The 18,680-nt window shown below is 48.3% G+C and overlaps 1 protein-coding gene across 1 annotated transcript in view; it reads left to right on the top strand.

Moving 5' to 3' along the window:
• RCL1 (RNA terminal phosphate cyclase like 1) overlaps positions 1-17,149 on the top strand; it is a 282,516-nt gene extending 265,367 nt beyond the window's left edge. Inside the window, exon 9 of the mRNA XM_086961201.1 lies at positions 16,594-17,149. Coding sequence (XP_086817327.1) covers positions 16,594-16,744 — 151 coding nt within the window. The 3' untranslated portion in view covers positions 16,745-17,149. The remainder of the gene's footprint in view (positions 1-16,593) is intronic.
• The last annotated feature ends 1,531 nt before the right edge of the window (positions 17,150-18,680 follow it).

The following is an 18,680-nucleotide window of genomic DNA, read 5'->3' as shown; positions in this document are numbered from 1 at the left end:
TCCGGTGGCCCGCTCGAGCAGAAATCAAACGCATCCAACGGGTATGCAGTACAATAGATAGTTAACTCCTGACCCTTGCGCAATGGTAAATTAGCATACCTCATTAACTATGTCAAATATCACAATGATCCAGTTAAATAGTTCAGTAATCACCTCTGCAGGCAATATCCAACCCTTCAAACATTCTTTACTGGGACAAACATTCATGAAACGGTTTTGAAGATAAGTCTTCAAATTGTTGCAGGAAGCATATTTGCCCCTTTTATCGTGGGTGAGAGCTTAATTTACAGTCAGATGCTCTTTGATGCCTAATAGGAGCAGGGTGCAAAGCTTGTACTTCACTGAGCCCAAAAATCAAAACCAGTCATGCTCCAAGTCTTCGACTCAATCCCATCCTGATTCAGGTCATCCTCCTATGGTAAGTTCAAAGCAAAGTCTTAAGGCAAGTTTCGGCACAAGTAAAATAAGTTTGTGGGAGTAGTCTCCTCCAACAACAATACCCACTCGCCCTCCCCTTTTTTTTTTGTTCAAACTATTGATCCTTCTGCTCCATGGAGAGAGCGTGCCATCTGCACTGATTCCGTGTCAGACTCCAGCCCTGTTCCCCAGCTGGAGCTGATGCGCCCCAGATTTTCTGGACCTTGGTATACTTAGCAGTAGTTGGAGGCACTCAAAACGGTTATGCTACAGCTTTTTGAAGTGACCTTTTGCGTCCCAATGATTTGTCGAGGTTTCCACTCAAACTACTTCCTTGGGGTGTGCCCTGAGCAAAAATGACCCCCTCCCAACTCTGTGCTGCCCACGAGGTCTGGGACTATTCCCGGTGTCCCACCCTCACTTATTCCTCTCTAGGTGCGCAAACATGTTTGTCTCTTGCACTGTGTCCCTTCCTGCCCTGGTATGAGACCCTTGTCCTTTCCACGCACACAGTCCGTACCCACGGATTTCCTCCCTTCACCCCCATGCCCCACATACGCCAGCCCCCAATCACGCGCTCCTCAGTTTACAGGCACGAAAGTCTTGCGCTTCCTTAGCACTTGGCATGACTTCAAACAGGAGACTAGATTCTCCCACTTGCCTTCCTCCTCTTGTGCACACCCCCTTCTCCAGTCACCACTTTCCTCACACTCTGCACCCTCACACACAATCACACTCTACTGAATACAACATACACTCCACACAATACCACTCAGTGCCACATAATTACACGCCACACAATTACACTGCACTAATGCAACATACACTCAATACCACTCAGTGCCACATAATTATACTGCACTCAATGCAACATACACTCCAAATACTACTGTGTCACATAATTACAAGCCACACAATTCCACTGCACTCGATGCAACACACACTACAAATACCACTCAGTGCCACATAATTACATGCCACATAATTACACTGCACTCAATGCAACATACACTCGATATACCACGCAGTGCCACATAATTACACGCCACATAATTACACTGCACTCAGTGCGACATACACTCCAAATACCACTCAGTGCCACATAATTACACGCCACATAATTACACTCAATGCAACATACACTCCAAATGCCACTCACTGCCACATAATTAAACGCCACATAATTACACTGCACTCAATGCAACATACTCCAAATACCACTCAGTGCCACATAATTACACTTTACTGAATGCAACACACTCCACACAATACCACTCAGTGCCACATAATTATATCTACATAAGTTCTAGGCATGTGGGCTGCTAAATTCATATCTTGTGCATAGATCGCCGCCTAGTTTTGGGTCCGGATGATCGCACATTGTTGTCCTGGAAGAGTCTTCGAAGTATCACGAGATAGGTGGCTCCTCCCCTGGACTACAGTGCGCATGGGCATCGACTCTATCCTCAGATTGTTTTTTTCCGCCATTGGGTTCGGATGTATATTGGTTCACTCTGTCGGAATCGATAAACTTTCTTAAGGCCAAAAGGTCTTTAGTTTTATTCGTCGGTATTGTCTCTAGTTCAGTGCCTACTTGTTCAGTCCCGAGCCGGAGTCTGAAGAACCGCGTGCTCTCAACGCGGGAGGCCCAGTCGAGGACTCTATCGACTGATCATCATGGACCGGAGTCCGTTCAAGAGATGTCCCGTGTGCAACTCAAAGTATCCCCACATCGACGTCCACCCGGTGTGCAACAATTGTCTGTCGCCGTATCAGGATGAAGCCAGTTGCATGGCTTGTTCCTGTTTCAGGTCCAAGAAAACGCTTCAGCATCGGCGCGCTGCGCGCCAGGAGGCCCAGCAGACTGCACCGGCGCCTGTGGACATCTTCGATGTCGGGGATGATGGAGATGACTGGGAAGTTGAGGAAAACTTGTCGATTCCCGCGCCGGAGGTAGACTACGACGCTGAAATGTTTGAGGCCGAAGAAGTAGTCGAAGAGGTAGGAGACGACGACGACGGGGCCTACGGGGCCATGGAAGATAGCTCGAGCGAAGAGCTAACTCAAACAGACATTGGGGCCGTACCGCTTCAACAGGCTCAGGTCGAGGGATCGCCAGTAGGCCTTACCCAAAACCTTGCAATGGGTTCTACGGCCCCGCCTTCGGGCTTGGCTACGGACATTATTATTGAGCCGCGCCCTGAGAAATCGAAACCGAAAGCAAACCCAGCGGTCTCGATGCAGGCGAAAGCACTGGTGCCCTCCTCGAAACCGAAAGTGCAAGTTACATTGGTCGGATCCAAGCGCTCTGAGCCGTCGGCGCCGACGAAGCAAAAGGCTGTGGTTGAGCCGAAGACACAAGTCAAGGGTGTCGAGTCGAGTACATCGGCGCCGAAGAAGGTAGACTCCAGTGAAGGCCTCGGTGATCCGAAGGCTCACGAGACTCCGCGCCAACAAGATAAGGCCAAGAGCGGTGCAACCCACGAGTCCACGTCTGGTGGTGCCTCGAAGGATCCCGGCGACTCGGTGCAGCCGTCCGCCGCTTTTACCAAGAAGGTGACCGACTCCCTACAGCGCATCAGGGAGAAGGCCTCGACAGACGGCCCTAAAGATGCTCCACCCTCGAAGCCGGTTGAGAAACCTCAAAAGGGGTCGACGCCCATTCATTTCACGTTGCCGCCAAAGGTGGCGCCGAAGGCTTTCGCCCCGAAGTTAAGAACGGGCATGCCCGAGACGGTGCCCTCGGTGCCGAAGTTGACCACAGTGGTTCCAACCCAGAAGCATCGACAATCTTCGTTGGAGGAACAACGTGAACACTTTATTGATGCCGAAACGTGTAGGCTTTCCCTACATAAACGGAAAATTGCTCCGGAAAGGCCTATGGAGTCCTACAAGATTCCTTTGAAGAAGGATTCCACTTCTACTCCTGTTCTTGTGGAACCACTTTCTCCACATAATGTCTCGCCCACTTACTCTGACGTGGACTCTGGTGAGGGTGATGACGAGGATGAGTACAGCTATCCTGTCTACAGACACTGATGTCAACGAACCCTGGGCAGCTGGGGCTGACCCAGGTGACCCTCACTCTGCCCCAGACACAACTCTACGCGGTGAAGACGTCACCCACTGAGGATTCTGCGGCTTTTCATGCCCTCATTGAACGGGCGGCTAAGAACCATGACGTCCAGCTCCATGCTGACCCCATTGAGGAGGACTTTCTCTTTGACACCTTTTCCGTTTCGAAGAGGACTGTAAAAACTCTCCCTATGTTAAAGGGTGTCTTAAAGCATGCTGGGGAAATTTTTAAGGAGCCTGCCAGGGTGATAAACCCTAGGATAGAGAAGAAGTATAAGCCAGCACCTACTGACCCTACTTACATCAAGGGACAGCTCCCTCTAGACTCTCTTGTTGTTTCAAATGCCCGGAAGAGGGCTAATTCTCAAACAACGGGTGATGCTCCTCCCCCCAGATAAAGAATCAAAGGTGTTTGAGGCATCAGGGAAAAGGGTGGCGGCTCAAACGGCCAATATCTGGCACATTTCGAATACACAAGCACTTCTAGCAAGGTATGACAGGGCACACTATGACACACTGGAAACCCTGTTGCAGCACCTGCCTGACGAATACAAAGAGGCGGCTGAGATGCTCATCCAAGAGGGGAAACTAATATCTAATGCTTCCATTAAGTGTGCACTGGACGCGGCTGACACCGCGGCCAGAGCCATCAATACTAGCGTCATGCTGAGACGACATGCCTGGCTTAGAATCTCGGGATTTAAGCCAGAGATACAGACCACCATTCTTAATCAAACAGTAAACCCTGATCGTCTGTTCGGTCCAGAGGTAGACACCACCTTGGAAAAAATAAAGAAGGACACTGACACTGCTAAGTCCATGGGGGCCTTGCAGTCCCAGCAATTCAGGGGTGGTTCTTTTCGTCGCTCCAGCAATAGGTGTTTCCAGAGGCCAGAGCTCACAAACCACGCAGTATTACAAGGGCTACACACAATCCACCTACACCAAACAGAATCGTGGTGGATATCGTGGAAACAGCACCAAGGGCAGGGGCAGAGGAAACAACAACTCCAGATCCTCTGCCAACAACAACAAACAGTGACGCCTTTTCACTGCCCCCTGACCACGCATCACCGGTCGGGGGGAGACTTCAGCAGTTCCTGCCAGTCTGAAAGTCCATCACCACAGACAGGTGGGTCACAAAACTGGTCCAGTACGGTTTTTGTCTGGAGTTAACATCCACTCCACCCAACATACCCCCAAGACACCGTCCTATGTCTGCCGAGCATTTGCACTTATTGCAGCAGGAGGTACTAGTCATGCTGCAAAAAGGGGCAATCGAGCTCGTGCCTGTGGAAGAAAGAGGCACAGGAGTTTACTCACTGTACTTCTTGATACCAAAGAAGGACGGGTCCCTCAGACCCATACTGGACCTCAGACCCCTCAATCAGTACATTCTATCGGAGCACTTTCATATGTTGACCCTGCAGCAAGTACTCCCGTTGCTCAGTCAAGGGGATTTCCTCGCAACTTTGGACCTAAAGGATGCGTATTTTCACATTCCCCTGCACCCGTCACACAGAAAATACCTCCGATTCACCATCCAAAACCAACATTACCAGTTCAAGGTTCTACCTTTCGGAGTCACCACGGCACCCAGGGTGTTTACAAAGTGCCTGGCGACAGTGGCAGCGCACCTGAGGAGACAAAATATTCACTTCTACCCTAATCTGGACGACTGGCTCATTCAGGCAAAGTCAGCCCAGCAGTGTGCCGCCCACATGTCCCACACCATTCACCTTCTTCACGATCTGGGATTCTCACTGAATTACCCGAAGTCCCACCTGCAACCCGCACACATACGGCAGTATCTGGATGCGACGATAAACTCTGGCAGCCACAGCACAGCCAACTTAGTGAGAATCAACAGCATTCAATCGCTGATACAAAAGTTCAGACCTCAACACTCGCTTCCAGCAAGTGTGTTCATGCAGTTGATAGGCATGATGGCCTCCTGCATCTCCATAGTCCCGCACGCGAGACTACATATGCGTCCGCTGCAGGAGTGCTTAGCACGTCAGTGGACTCAGGCTCACGGACAGTTGAAAGACCTAGTGTTGGTGAGCGGTCGGGCATACAACTCTCTGCATTGGTGGAATCCACAAAACCTTTGCAAGGGACGACCGTTCCAAGAGCCTGTGCCACAGATCATCCTGACGACAGACTCTTCTCTCCAGGGATGGGGAGCTCATGTACTCCATTACACTGTGCAGGGACTATGGACACAACAGCAACGGAGGATGCACATCAATGTTCTGGAACTGATGGCAATCTTCATGGCACTAAAGGCATTCAAGGTACATCTGTGTAGCAAGGTCGTGTTGATCCGGACGGACAACATGACGGCCATGTACTACATTCAGAAGCAGGGAGGGACACACTCTCCACAGCTGTCTCATCTGGCTCAGAGCATGTGGAAATGGGCCATTCATAGGAACATCTTCCTCATGGCGGAACACCTCCCAGGCAAAGACAATCTGATGGCGGACCTGCTCAGCAGGTACAGCCACCAAATGCACGAGTGGGAGAGACATCCATCGGTACTCCACCCGTACTTCCAAATGTGGGGTCATCCGGAGATAAACCGGTTCGCCACAAAGGAGAACGCAAAATGCCAAAGCTTCGCCGCCAGGTTTCCACATCCACAGTCTCAAGGCAATGCGATATGGATGAACTGGTCAGGCAAATTTGCGTACGCTTTTCCCCCAGCACCTCTGATACCGCTGGTGGCACGCAAGCTGAAGCAGCACTCGATGACTCTCATCCTGGTTGCTCCAATGTGGGCTCGCCAACCATGGTACACCACGTTTCTGGAAATGTCAGTGGTACCGCATCAAAGGCTGCACCTCACACCCAGGCTTTTGACGCAGAGCCATGGTGACATTCAGCATCCAGATCAGCAACAGCTCAACCTGGCGATCTGGCTTCTGAGGTCTTAGAGTTTGGCTACCTCAACTTACCTCCTGACTGTATGGACATCATCTGGGAGGCAAGGAAGCCCACCACTAGAGCATGCTATGCGGCAAAGTGGAAGCGGTTTGTCATTTATTGTGCAGGCCACAACATTAACCCGCTAGATGCATCTATTCAGAACATCATTTGTTATCTTTTCCATCTGTACAAATGTAATCTAGCCTATGCTTCCATTCGCATACATTTATCCGCAATGGCTGCTTATCTCCAAAACAGGCAGCGCCTCTCACTTTTCAGGGTGCCTGCCATTAAAGCCTTTCTGGAAGGACTCGAACGAGTCATTCCTCCACGGACTCCACCAGCTCCTGAGTGGAACCTCAATGTGGTCCTCACCCGGCTGATGGGTCCCCCTTTTGAACCACTGCATTCCTGCGAGATTCAATTCTTGACATGGAAAGTGGCTTTCCTTATAGCGATTACGTCGCTGCGACGAGTTAGTGAACTCCAGGCACTAACTATCCAAGAGCCATTTATTCAAATTCAATCTAACAGGGTGGTGCTTCGCACTAACCCTAAATTCCTTCTTAAGGTAGTGTCTCAATTCCATATTAACCAGACTATTGAACTACCTGTGTTCTTCCAAAATCCTGAGTCATTGGCGGAGAGAATGCTCCACACGCTTGACGTCAAAAGGGCCCTAATGTATTACATTCATAGGACCAAGGATTTTAGGAAAACTAAAAAACTTTGTTGCCTTTGCGCCACAACACAAAGGTAACCCCATTTCCAAGGCCGGTATAGCCAGGTGGATCGTTAAATGTATTCAGATCTGCTATCTGAAAGCCAAGCTTACTCTCACCATTCCACCACGGGCCCACTCCACCAGAAAGTTGGGGGCCTCCATGGCTTTCCTTGGAAATATTCCTTTGGAAGACATATGTAGAGCAGCCACATGGTCTACCACACACACATTTACAAAACATTATTGTGTTGATGTGCACTCTAAACAGCAGGCAGCTGTAGGGCAGGCTGTTCTAAAACTTTTTTCCAAACTGCTGCAGCTGGCACGGGCGGCCGCCGTTAATAGAGGGACTGCTATGTATTCTATGCACAAGATATGAATTCAGCAGCCCACATGCCTCGAACCGAATATGCTACTTACCAGTATGCATCTGTTCTTGGCATGTAGGGCTGCTGACATTCATATCGCCAGCCCTCCTCTCCGGCGCCTGTAGCAGCTGCAGAATTCACGTATACTTCTAGCATGGTCATTATTCACTTAGTTTCACTCCATCTTGGCCACAATGGCTAAAAACAATCTGAGGATGGAGTCGATGCCCATGCGCACTGTAGTCCAGGGGAGGAGCCACCTATCTTGTGATACTTCGAAGACTCTTCCAGGACAACAATGTGCGATCATCCGGACCCAACACTAGGCGGCGATCTATGCACAAGATATGAATGTCAGCAGCCCTACATGCCAAGAACAGATGCATACTGGTAAGTAGCATATTCGTTACAATGCAACATACACTCCAAACAATACCACTCAGTGCCACATAATTACACATCACACAATTACTCTACTGAATGCAACATACTCTCCTCATAATACCACTCCGTGCCACATAATATATATGCTACAAAATTACACTGCACTCAATGCAACATACACTCCAAATACCACTCAGTGCCACATAATTATATGCTACATATTTACACTGCGCTCAACGCAACATACACTCCATATACCACGCAGTGCCACATAATTACACTTCACTCAATGCAAAATACTCCAAATGCCACTCAGTGCCACATAATTACACTTTACTGAATGCAATACACACTCCACACAATACCACTAGGTGCCACATAATTATATGCTACATAATTACAATGCAACATACACTCCAAACAATACCACTCAGTGCCACATAATTACACGCCACATAATTACACTGCACTCAATGCAACGTACACTCCAAATGCCACTCAGTGCCACATAGTTACACGCCACATTATTACACTGTATTCAATGCAACATACACTCCAAATACCACTCAGTGCCACATAGTTACACGCCACATTATTACACTGTATTCAATGCAACATACACTCCAAAAACCACTCCGTGCCACATAATTGCACACCACTTAATTACTCTACTAAATGCAGCACACACTCCACACAATTTCACTCAGTGTCACATGATTATATACTGCATAATTACAATGCACTCAATGCAACAAACACTCCAAACAATACCACTCAGTGCCACATAGTTACACGCTACATAATTACACTCTATCGCATCACTCAGCACCACCACAGCATCACTCAGCGCCACCACAGCCCTATTGGCATTAAAAAATTACAATAACTTTTATTTAAGTATTTTAAAAATTAAAAAGCAATTGTTATTTGTAATATCAATATACGCGGCAGGTGCCCACCCATACAAAAACTCCCAGGGTGGAGCACGGACACAACAAGGGGGTACACGAGCTAAACATCTGCGAACATGTAACACCGGTGGGAGGAAGAATAAACCTTTTCTTCCAGGAGTGGAAGAAAACCACAGACAAGTGGGTACTCAACATCATACAGTTTGGGTACTGCATAGTTGGAAAGGAGACCACCAAACAAAAAACCGAAAACGGCGCTAGCAAGGAAAGAGCTAGAACTACTTCAAGAGGGAAGCAAAAGAACTCCTGCAAAAACAGGCCATCGAACCAGTACCTTACAAAGAAAGGAACAAGGGAGTTTACTCAACCTACTTCCTGGTACCAAAAGTAGACTAGACAATGAGACCCATCCTGGACCTGAGGTTCTTAAACAAGTACATAAGAACGCAAAAATTGAAGATGACGTCCCTACAAGAGGTACTGCCACAATTACAAGGTGGAGACTTCATGGTCACCATAGACCTCCGAGATGCCTACCTGCACATCCCAATGAACAGGGGGCACAAGCATCTACTCAGATTTATCATCAACAAAGACCACTACCAGTTCACAACCCTGGCATTCGGACTAAAATCGGCGCCAAGGGTCTTCACAAAGTGCCTCGCAGCACAACTAAGTACGGAGGGGATACACGTATACCCTTACCGAGGCTAGTAAAAGCAAGTTCATACAAAAAGTGCAAGCTGCACGCACAAAGAGTGACAGACACACTGATGGGCCTAGGATTCTCCATCCACTAGGGGAAATCCTCAATGAAACCGGAACAAGTAAAAAATCTTCCTGGGAGCACAGATCAACACCTTACAGAACAAGGTGTTCCCCAGCGAGAAGAGAACGCTAGCGCTGCCGAAGGAGACACAACTCTACCAGAAGGGGCGAGCTCTGACAGTGAGGACGGCAAGCAAAGTCATGGGCATGATGGGGTCATGCATACATCTAGTGCCAAATGTACGGCTGCACATGAGACCTTTCTAAGAATGGCTACAGGAACAATGGTCACAAGCTACAGGTCGTTGGGAAGATCTAGTGGTTGTAATGCACTCAGTGCAACAAGAGATAGCATGGTGGAACATGAGAAGAGGGAAGCCTCTGACACCACCGCCAACGGTGACCATCACCACAGACTCATCCCAGAAGGGATGGGGCGCTCACATGGAAAAACTCAGTGAGGGGTCTGTGGACACCAGCAGATGCGGTAAAACACATCAACTACCTAGAATTAAAGAGTCTTCCTCGCAATATAGGTTTTCCAGACAAAGTTGTACAACCAGGTGTTGATCCAGACAGACAACACAACAGCGATGTTCTACATAAACAAGCAGGGAGGGACACAATCAGCCCCGCTTTCAAAATTAGCGCAAGAAATGTGGAGATGGGCCATCCCACTCAAGATAGACCTGCTAGCCATACATCTACCAGGGAAGGACAATGTAGAAGCAGACTGGCTCAGCAGACTGACCTCGGCATCCCACGAGTGGAAGCTCAATGCACAGGAAACCGAGAATGCACAGGAAACCGTGCCCCAGGCAGTCGTCAGCCACCTCCAGACTACGGCGGATCTCCTGCACCAGCTGGGGTTTTCTATCAATGTGCCGAAGTCACACCTGTGCCCCTCTCAGAAGCTCCTCTTCATCGGAGCGGTTCTCGACTCGGCGCAGTTTCTGGTTTACCCGCCCGAGCAGCGGGTCCCGGATATACAGGCTCTGATTCCGGTCTTTCGGCCGTTATCCCGGGTTTCGGTCAGGTTGACGCTGCGGCTTCTGGGGCTGATGGCCTCGTGCATCCTTCTGGTGCATCACGCACGGTGGCGGATGCGGGCTCTGCAGTGGGACCTGAAGTTTCAGTGGGCCTAGCACCGGGGCAACCTGTCCGACCATGTCCTGATCTCGGAGGGCACTGCGAGACAGCTGCAGTGGTGGCTCACGGACCGCGATTGGGTCAACGGCAGATCCCTCTCCCTTCCCCAACCGGAGCACGTAGTTGTGACGGACGCGTCCCTCCAGGGCTGGGGAGGCCACTTGGGAGAGGCGGAGATCAGAGGACTCCGGTCTCCGGCGGAGTCCCAGCTCCACATCAACCTTCTGGAGCTGAGGGCGATTCGTCTGGAACTGAAAGCATTCCTCCCGTCTGTCCGAGGGAGTGCAGTGCAGGTGTTCACCGACAACACCACCGCCATGTGGTACTGCAACAAGCAAGGTGGAGTGGGGTCGTGGACCCTTTGCCAGGAGGCTCTGCGTCTCTGGCAATGGCTGGAACATCAGGGCGTGACTCTGGTGGTTCAACACCTGGCAGGTTCTCTTAACGCCAGGGCGGACGAACTCAGCCGTCGGTGCTCGATGGATCACGAATGGCGTCTGAACTCAGACGTGGCGCAAGGCCTCTTTCTGCGATGTGGAGAGCCTTGGTTAGATCTATTCGCCACCGAAGAGAACGCGCAATGTCATCGGTTCTGCGCGTTGGAATTTCCAAGTCGGCACTCGCTCGGAGACGCTTTTCGTCGCGAGTGGAGCTGCGGTCTGTTGTACGCCTTTCCGCCTATACCTCTTCTGCCCAGAGTGCTGAAGATCAAGCGCGACCGGGCACAGGTCATCCTTGTGGCTCCGGACTGGGCTCGAAGGTACTGGTATCCCGAGCTACTCAGCATGTCAGTCGATCCCCCGATTCGTCTGCCTCTTCAGGAGGACCTTCTGTCGCAGCAGCAGGGGACGGTCCTCCACCCGAACCTGTCCAGTCTCCACCTCCATGCTTGGAGATTGAGCGGCAACAGTTGAGGCCATTTGACTTGCCTCCTGAAGTTTGCAACATCATTCTGGCAGCCAGGCGTCCCTCCACAAAAACGGTATACGCCTGCAGGTGGAACAGATTTGTGGCATGGTGCACAGCAAAGGCTGTGGATCCCCTCAATGCCCCTCTCTCTGATGTTCTTCTCTTCCTTCTTTCTCTTGCCCAGCAGGGCTCTGCTCTGGGCACTATCAAGGGCTATCTTTCGGCTCTTTCAGCCTTTCTGAGGCTGCCTGACCAACCTTCTTTGTTCAAGTCCCCTATTGTTAACAGATTCCTGAAAGGCATCACTCATACCTTTCCTCCTGTCCATTTCGTGATGCCTCAGTGGGACTTGAACCTGGTTCTAACCTTTCTGATGTGCGCTCCCTTTGAGCCACTTCATAACTGTCCGCTTCGCCTTCTTTCTTTGAAGACTGCCTTCCTGGTAGCTATCACCTCTGCCAGGAGAGTGAGTGAGCTCCAGGCCCTCTCTTGTAAGCCTCCTTTCCTTTCAGTCCATCCGGACAAGGTTGTTTTGAGGACTAGGCCCTCCTTCTTGCCAAAGGTGGTCACGGCCTTCCACATTGGGCAGTCCATCACATTGCCCACCTTCTTTCCGCCTCCGCACCCCTCGAGAGAGGAGAAGAGGCTCCACCGTCTGGACCCAAAACGTGCGCTCTCGTTCTATCTGAATCGCACACGCCAATTCCGGGTGGATGATCAACTCTTTGTTGGGTACGCGGGCGCTAAGAAAGGGAAAGCGGTGCACAAGAGGACCATCTCTCGATGGATTATCATGTGCATTCAGGCGTGTTACTCCTTGGCTAAGAAGGAACCACCTGTTGGGCTGCGGGCTCATTCCACTCGAGCCACGGCCACTACCACTGCCTTGGGCCGAGGTGTGCCCTTGCAGGACATATGCCAGGCAGCTACGTGGGCCTCGTTGCACACGTTTGCTAGGCACTACTGCCTGGACAGTCAAGTCCGGAGGGATGGCTACTTTGGCCGCTCCGTTCTCCAGGACTTTCTGGTGTAAATATTGGTTCGCAGACCCACCACCACGGGGATGGTATTGCTGGGGTATCTATTCTAAGGTAAGGAATCTATCACTAACGTGTCTCTTTCAGATGCACAAGTTACTACTTGTGTAACGATATATCTGTAAGAGACATTAGTTAGTGATAGATTCCTTACCGACCCACCCATCCTCCCCGTTCTGCGAACCGATATCTAGGGTTAAGGTCTTCCCCTTTCAGGGCCCTAGTTTCTTGGCACCAGTGTCGGTTTTTGTCATGGCTCTGCGCTTCTGGCGCGGAAAAGCTGTGGCTAAGAACTGACGTCAGCACGCGGAGGCGGCGTCTAAGTACTCCGACGTCATCACGGCGCCCACGATGCCTACGACGGACGCGGAGCCGCAGACGACGCCTACCGACGCGCAAGGGTACTGCTACGCAAAACTTTCCGGATCCAGTCTGACGCCTGGGGATATTCTAAGGTAAGGAATCTATCACGAACTAATGTCTCTTACAGATATATCGTTACACAAGTAGTAACTTGTGCATTAAAACAGATGCATGTCTATTTTTCCGGGCCTCTAGCTGTAAAACAGACCAGATTTTGCTTTGCAAGAAAGAATAGTTACTATAACGATCTCCAATGATAGAGCTTTGGGTTTAAGGAATCAAAATTGGACCCACTGCTGGCAGTTTGACAAGTCAAAGAGGGAAAGTAACTACCGTCCTTGGGGGGGGGGGGGGTGGGGGGAGGTGGGGGGGGGGGGGTGTATGCCCCCCTGAGAGAAGAGTGGTAGTTCTTTAAAAACGCTCAGGATCATTACCTTTTGCCGTGGAGGGCAGATAAGATTGATTGGTAGGAGATAGAGAATCCTCAGCCAGTTTGTGTCCTGGTATGGAACATTCATGGATTCAAACCATTTACAGAAATGGAAAATCAAAGATCTTGATGAATTATTCCATTTTGTTCCTCAAGGAAATCTGGCTGTTGGAGTACCCCATAGTGCAGGGGTTCGTTGTCATAGTTCAAAATGCTATGGCCTCGCTAAGGGGAAGAGCAGTGGGTGGAGTGCGAACACTGGTCTCAGGAGCTTTACTTTCTTCCCACAGTGCACTACTTGCATATGGATTTTTGTTAGTCTAATTGACATGTACAGCAATACAGAGGGGTTGAAGCGAATGATATGTCTAAATGTGTATGTACCGCCAACTCGCCCTCTGCTGGAGTGTGAGCTGCTGAATTGAGTTTGATCAACGTAAATGGTTAGGTGCCATGATGATATTCCAGCTGGAAATAACTTTAAATATAGTGGTGGTAAATGGACTATTGGTTGTGATGGTTCGAGTTCACCAGTTCCAACGGGTGGAAATTTGTTTAGTCCTAGATATGGGGCCCAGTGATCATTTTGCTCTCAGTTTAGAGTTTAGAGAGGTTTTTCTACCAGGCCCAAATGCCACTATTAACTTAGAGGTGTTGATTACTAGAGAATTAGAGTTCAGATTACGCAAGCTGTATTACAAGCCCTTTCTTTAGTTGAATTTGAACTTCTCTGTTTAGAACAGTAATGATAGCAGTGAAAACTGCTTATCGGAATGTATGTGCTCCTAATGGGAGATAGTTCTGTAGGTTAAACTGGGAGGAAATGCTAGCCACATTGGTTGACCGGGATAGTAAGCGGTGATAGCGCCTAGTAAACTCCTAACGTAGTCGTCCTCTCTTGAGGCCCAAATGGGTGAGGAAGATTGGTTTGTTAGGTCGAGCATTGCGGCAGTGCGCATACGCTGCTTGCTCTGCGAGGCATGCTGTACTGGAGTATGCACCGGAAGCCCTGCGCACTCTCCGCCCCTATTTGTCATTGGCTTGTGTCATTGTCCTTCATAAATGCTGGCTTCTGATTCGTAAATAGGCTTGTTAGTACCTCCTTGCTATAGCCTTGTCTGCATCTGTTACCACCCATAACGACTGGACCTTTTATTTGGCTTGTTACATGAGCTGCATTTTAGGAAGCGGTTCCCTTGGGGCGTGGATGACTTTTCAGCTCAGGGTGAATAAACCGTTCCATTACCATTCATTTCCCCCTCCAAAAAACCTTTGCTAAAGTGAGCAAATGCTTGTTGGGTAGGAGGAACACACACATGTATGGGATGTCTATGCTTTTCCAGATGGCTCGAATACATTAATGAGAGCACAAGACAAGTTGTGGCAACCTGCTAATTGCCGCGTTTTTATTGGTAATGATTTACTAACAAAAACAATCGCATAGAAGATAGATCAAGTTGGTGTAGCTCGTCTGATACAGACAGTTGGCGGCTGCAACAGAACTGGAAGCGCTGGCAGTTTCTCTGCACTGATCATTTCAAAGCTCAACCTATCACTCTGGAGCGCATGGTTAACAGGTAAAAAACATATATATATTTTTTAATAGAAATATTAAGTGCAACTTATTAGGCGTGCCAAATAAGAACTTTTTTTACTTAAGAAAATGTTAAGCGCAATGAGAATCTCTTAATAGAAATATGTTAGACAGGAAGTATCTAACAAGCATGATTGGGAGATCATTGTGCTTGCGATAAGCACATTGTAGTTTATAAATGCACATTGGAGTAAAATTATTTGTCATTGGCTACATTTTTATTAATCTTTCTAAAGTGTTCTAAACAAATGTGAGCTATTGGGCTGTGAAATATAGCAACTATTGATGTGAAGAAATGTGATTGTTTATATGCTTGCAATTGCATAATTTGTGTGGCTGAAAGATATAATCATAATTTTTTTTGGGCTATTTAAGAAAAAAACTTTCTATTTTAATAAATTGTGAAATGTGTGTATATTTCCATAAGAATCTATTTGGCTGATAAAATCCATACTGCAAGTCCCAATCGCCATACCGTCCAACGGATCGTGGACATTCTTAGTGATCCAGGTAGATCTCTTCCTCTCCTTTTCTCCATCTTCTCCCTTTATCCCACATCCACGAGCGTGGTAGACCTAACTGTTGTAGTCGGCATAGGATTTTTTCGTAAGTTAAAATGGCAATCACAAAATTAAAACTGATCTAAGTAAATTATGGACGCTAGCTATTATAATAATTTACACAGCTGTAGCTCTCACTGACCAGACAAGACAGGAGCACCTCTATAGTCATTCACAGCACCAAAACACTTTCTCCTCCCCACATTGTGTTTTGGCACCTCAATGGGGTATGAATAGCTGTATAAATACTGCATTTCAAAAAGCTAATAACTAACCATAACATGCTCTTTGGACTTTAGCCATTTTAAATTTGGTTATGTAGTTCCTTTGAAAATGTTTGACTTGTGAACACATTTTATGGGGTAGGCTTAAAAACTGCTTAGCTACTCAATAGCAGAATATTGTCTAAATTGTGTCAAGATTTGGTTCATTTAATGGTGAAGTTTCATTAGCTTCTGAGTGCACAGTGCTGTAGAAAATAGTTAACCATAGGAACGACCAAAATCCAAGGACAGTTTAAGAGCAAGCTAAAGGGCAGTGTTGTCATCATATATTGCGGGTAAGTGTTGAACATCTGAACCTATTAATGTCTCATTTTTTTGCTTCTTTCCGAGGTTAAGTTGTTACCCTTCAGGAGTGACCTGAATGCATGATTTCTTTCTGTATGCCTAAACTGTATGCATGTTTTCCCTTGTAATTTTTTCTTAACGTCTTTCTAATCTATAGACTTTTTAGAAATCAATGCTGTGATGTGTTGTATGCTGATCAATGAGACTATCCAATCACAGTCCTGACTTTTCTAACCCTCTTATGTTACCGTTTCATTCCTGGTGTTTTAAGAGTTTAGATATATTTGCTTACAGGGTTGTGGCGCAGCTATGTTAACTTGGATAAATATATGGCAGCCAGGTGTCTTTTCATTAGTGTTATACTACCATTTGTGCCAACCATATGTTTATTTCTTTCTTTATAGAATGGAGTTCCTGCGACACTTAAGGAGCTTCTTCCAGACTATGTTTAAAATTGAAATGCGTACTAATGAAGAAGAACAGAAAGGCGGGGAGAAGATACAGCTAACATGTGTTGGAGTTGGATTTTCCAACCTAAGCAAGACAATAAAATAACATTTTCTAACCAAACCACTTCCAAATCTACTCAACGTAAAATGCCAGTAACAAATTGAACTTGAATGCCAAGGGCATGAAAGACATGTAGTGGTCCTAATGCAGCTCTGATTTAATTTACGGAAAAGAAATGTGCAGTGCTGCGCACATTCTATGTGTATGGTTTTTCAACACTAGGAAACTCTCCACCTGCATACCTGTTACTTTGCTTAATGTATTACTTTTGCCTGCCAGTAATTAAGTTGCAGTTGTTTTAACTTGATGCTGACCATGAACCAATGTCAAATGAAAAATGCATTTAACATGATAAAATTACCCCCTTTTGTGTTCTCCTTGGGAGAAAAAAGATGTGCCAAGCCCTGGTTCCACAGAATAAAATAGCTAAACCTTTTTACATTAAAATAAGACTTTGCTATTCATAAAACCTTTAAAAAAAAAAGAAGCTTCCTGGTGGTATTCGGTATATGATTTTAGGTTTGTCATATATCAAGTCTGTTTTGTTATTAAGTTATATACACATAGTGCTTTCGTTATCTACCTTCAGTCATTGGCCTTTTCGGGTCAGAAAACTGCGGCTATTGGCTCGAGACTTTGTCAATTGCATTTTGTATCCGCCCACACAAGTATTTTTCATAGTCTTTGTTGCCTGAATGGGTGCATGCTTCCTCCATGGAAATGCATGACGGACCATTTTACATCTAAAAAGTAAGACCGTTGTCACACATTCAATATTTTATTATGAAACGTATAGTCCTCCTCTTCTTTGTTGTTGCCTTTGCTTCCTTTTTGTCCTTCTGGTTTTAACGTCTGTTTTAGTTCTCCTGGTAAGTCTTCTGCTTCCCTTCCGCCCTACTGACAGCAGTACCTTGTGCGCATGGGTGAGGAGGTGGAGTCGTGTTAGCACCGAACAAGCAGTTCGTCGCACCGGGAGCGGTAGGAGGCGGAGCTGCTGCAGCAGAAAAAGCAGAGAAAGAACGCCGAAAGAACTTGGAACGCGTGAAGAACATGGAAGGCGGAGAGGGCCTGCCAGAGTCAAGCTTCTGGGAGTCGAGCGGTCGAGTGGCTGAGCTGAGGCGGAACCGCGCAGGACGAGGCCGAGCAACATAGCAGGTTGGTGCGGCTTCCCTTGCCTCTCCCCCAGTATTTGCACCGCTACCGCCATCTCCCCCACCCACAGACTCTCTGCAGCCCGTTATCCCGCTATCCCGCTTACTCTCCCCACCCCCGCACCGAGAGCAGCAGGTCACCGGCATGAGAGAGAGACACCGGCAAGGTTGCGGAAATCCTCACCGCGGAAAATCGTGACACCACTGGGACATCGCCGCGCAAATCCCCTCGCGGGCCACTGCGGATACCGCGGTATCAAGGAGCAACTCTGAACCCCGAATAACAGGAGAAAAAGACTCTAACTCCGCAGAGCACCTGCAAAAGGAAAATCAGCCGTGCCAGCAAATTGCATCTTGCTCCAGCAACCAGTAAACCAGTAACCCAGTAATCCGTGCCAGCAAGCCGTGTTGCAGTGACCTCCCACAACCGGACAACAACCAGGGGAGGCCAGTGCAGCCCTTGCCTTCCCTTTGTCGTGAGGTTTCTATGAGCAGCATCGGGGGCCCAGTGCCCTCACTTAAGCCACAATCAAGGCAAGATCTCCAGGACTTTACAGAAGTGACTGGGCAGCCTAGCGTGACAGAGTAATCGCGAGCGTGGCTGCCGTTAGAGGCAGCTGCGAAGTAAGAGCCCGGGGGTGGTGGTCTAGGCTGGTCTGACTAGGTCAGACTCCGCCAGCCCCCCCCCCCCCCCCCCCCCGCCACACACACACGTGTGCTCTGCTCGCTCACGCTAGCCCTTCAGTGGTCCTCCAACAGAAGGGCGCAGACGCTGGGAGAAACGCCAGATCTATTCCACACTGAGGGCACTAACTTCATTTCAATTTATT

The sequence above is a fragment of the Lissotriton vulgaris genome, chromosome 3_1 (assembly GCF_964263255.1).
Source record: "Lissotriton vulgaris chromosome 3_1, aLisVul1.2, whole genome shotgun sequence".
Classification (NCBI taxonomy): Eukaryota; Metazoa; Chordata; class Amphibia; order Caudata; family Salamandridae; genus Lissotriton; species Lissotriton vulgaris.
The sequence above is the reverse complement of the archived record's forward strand: the minus strand, read 5'-3'. Positions and strand labels throughout refer to the sequence as shown.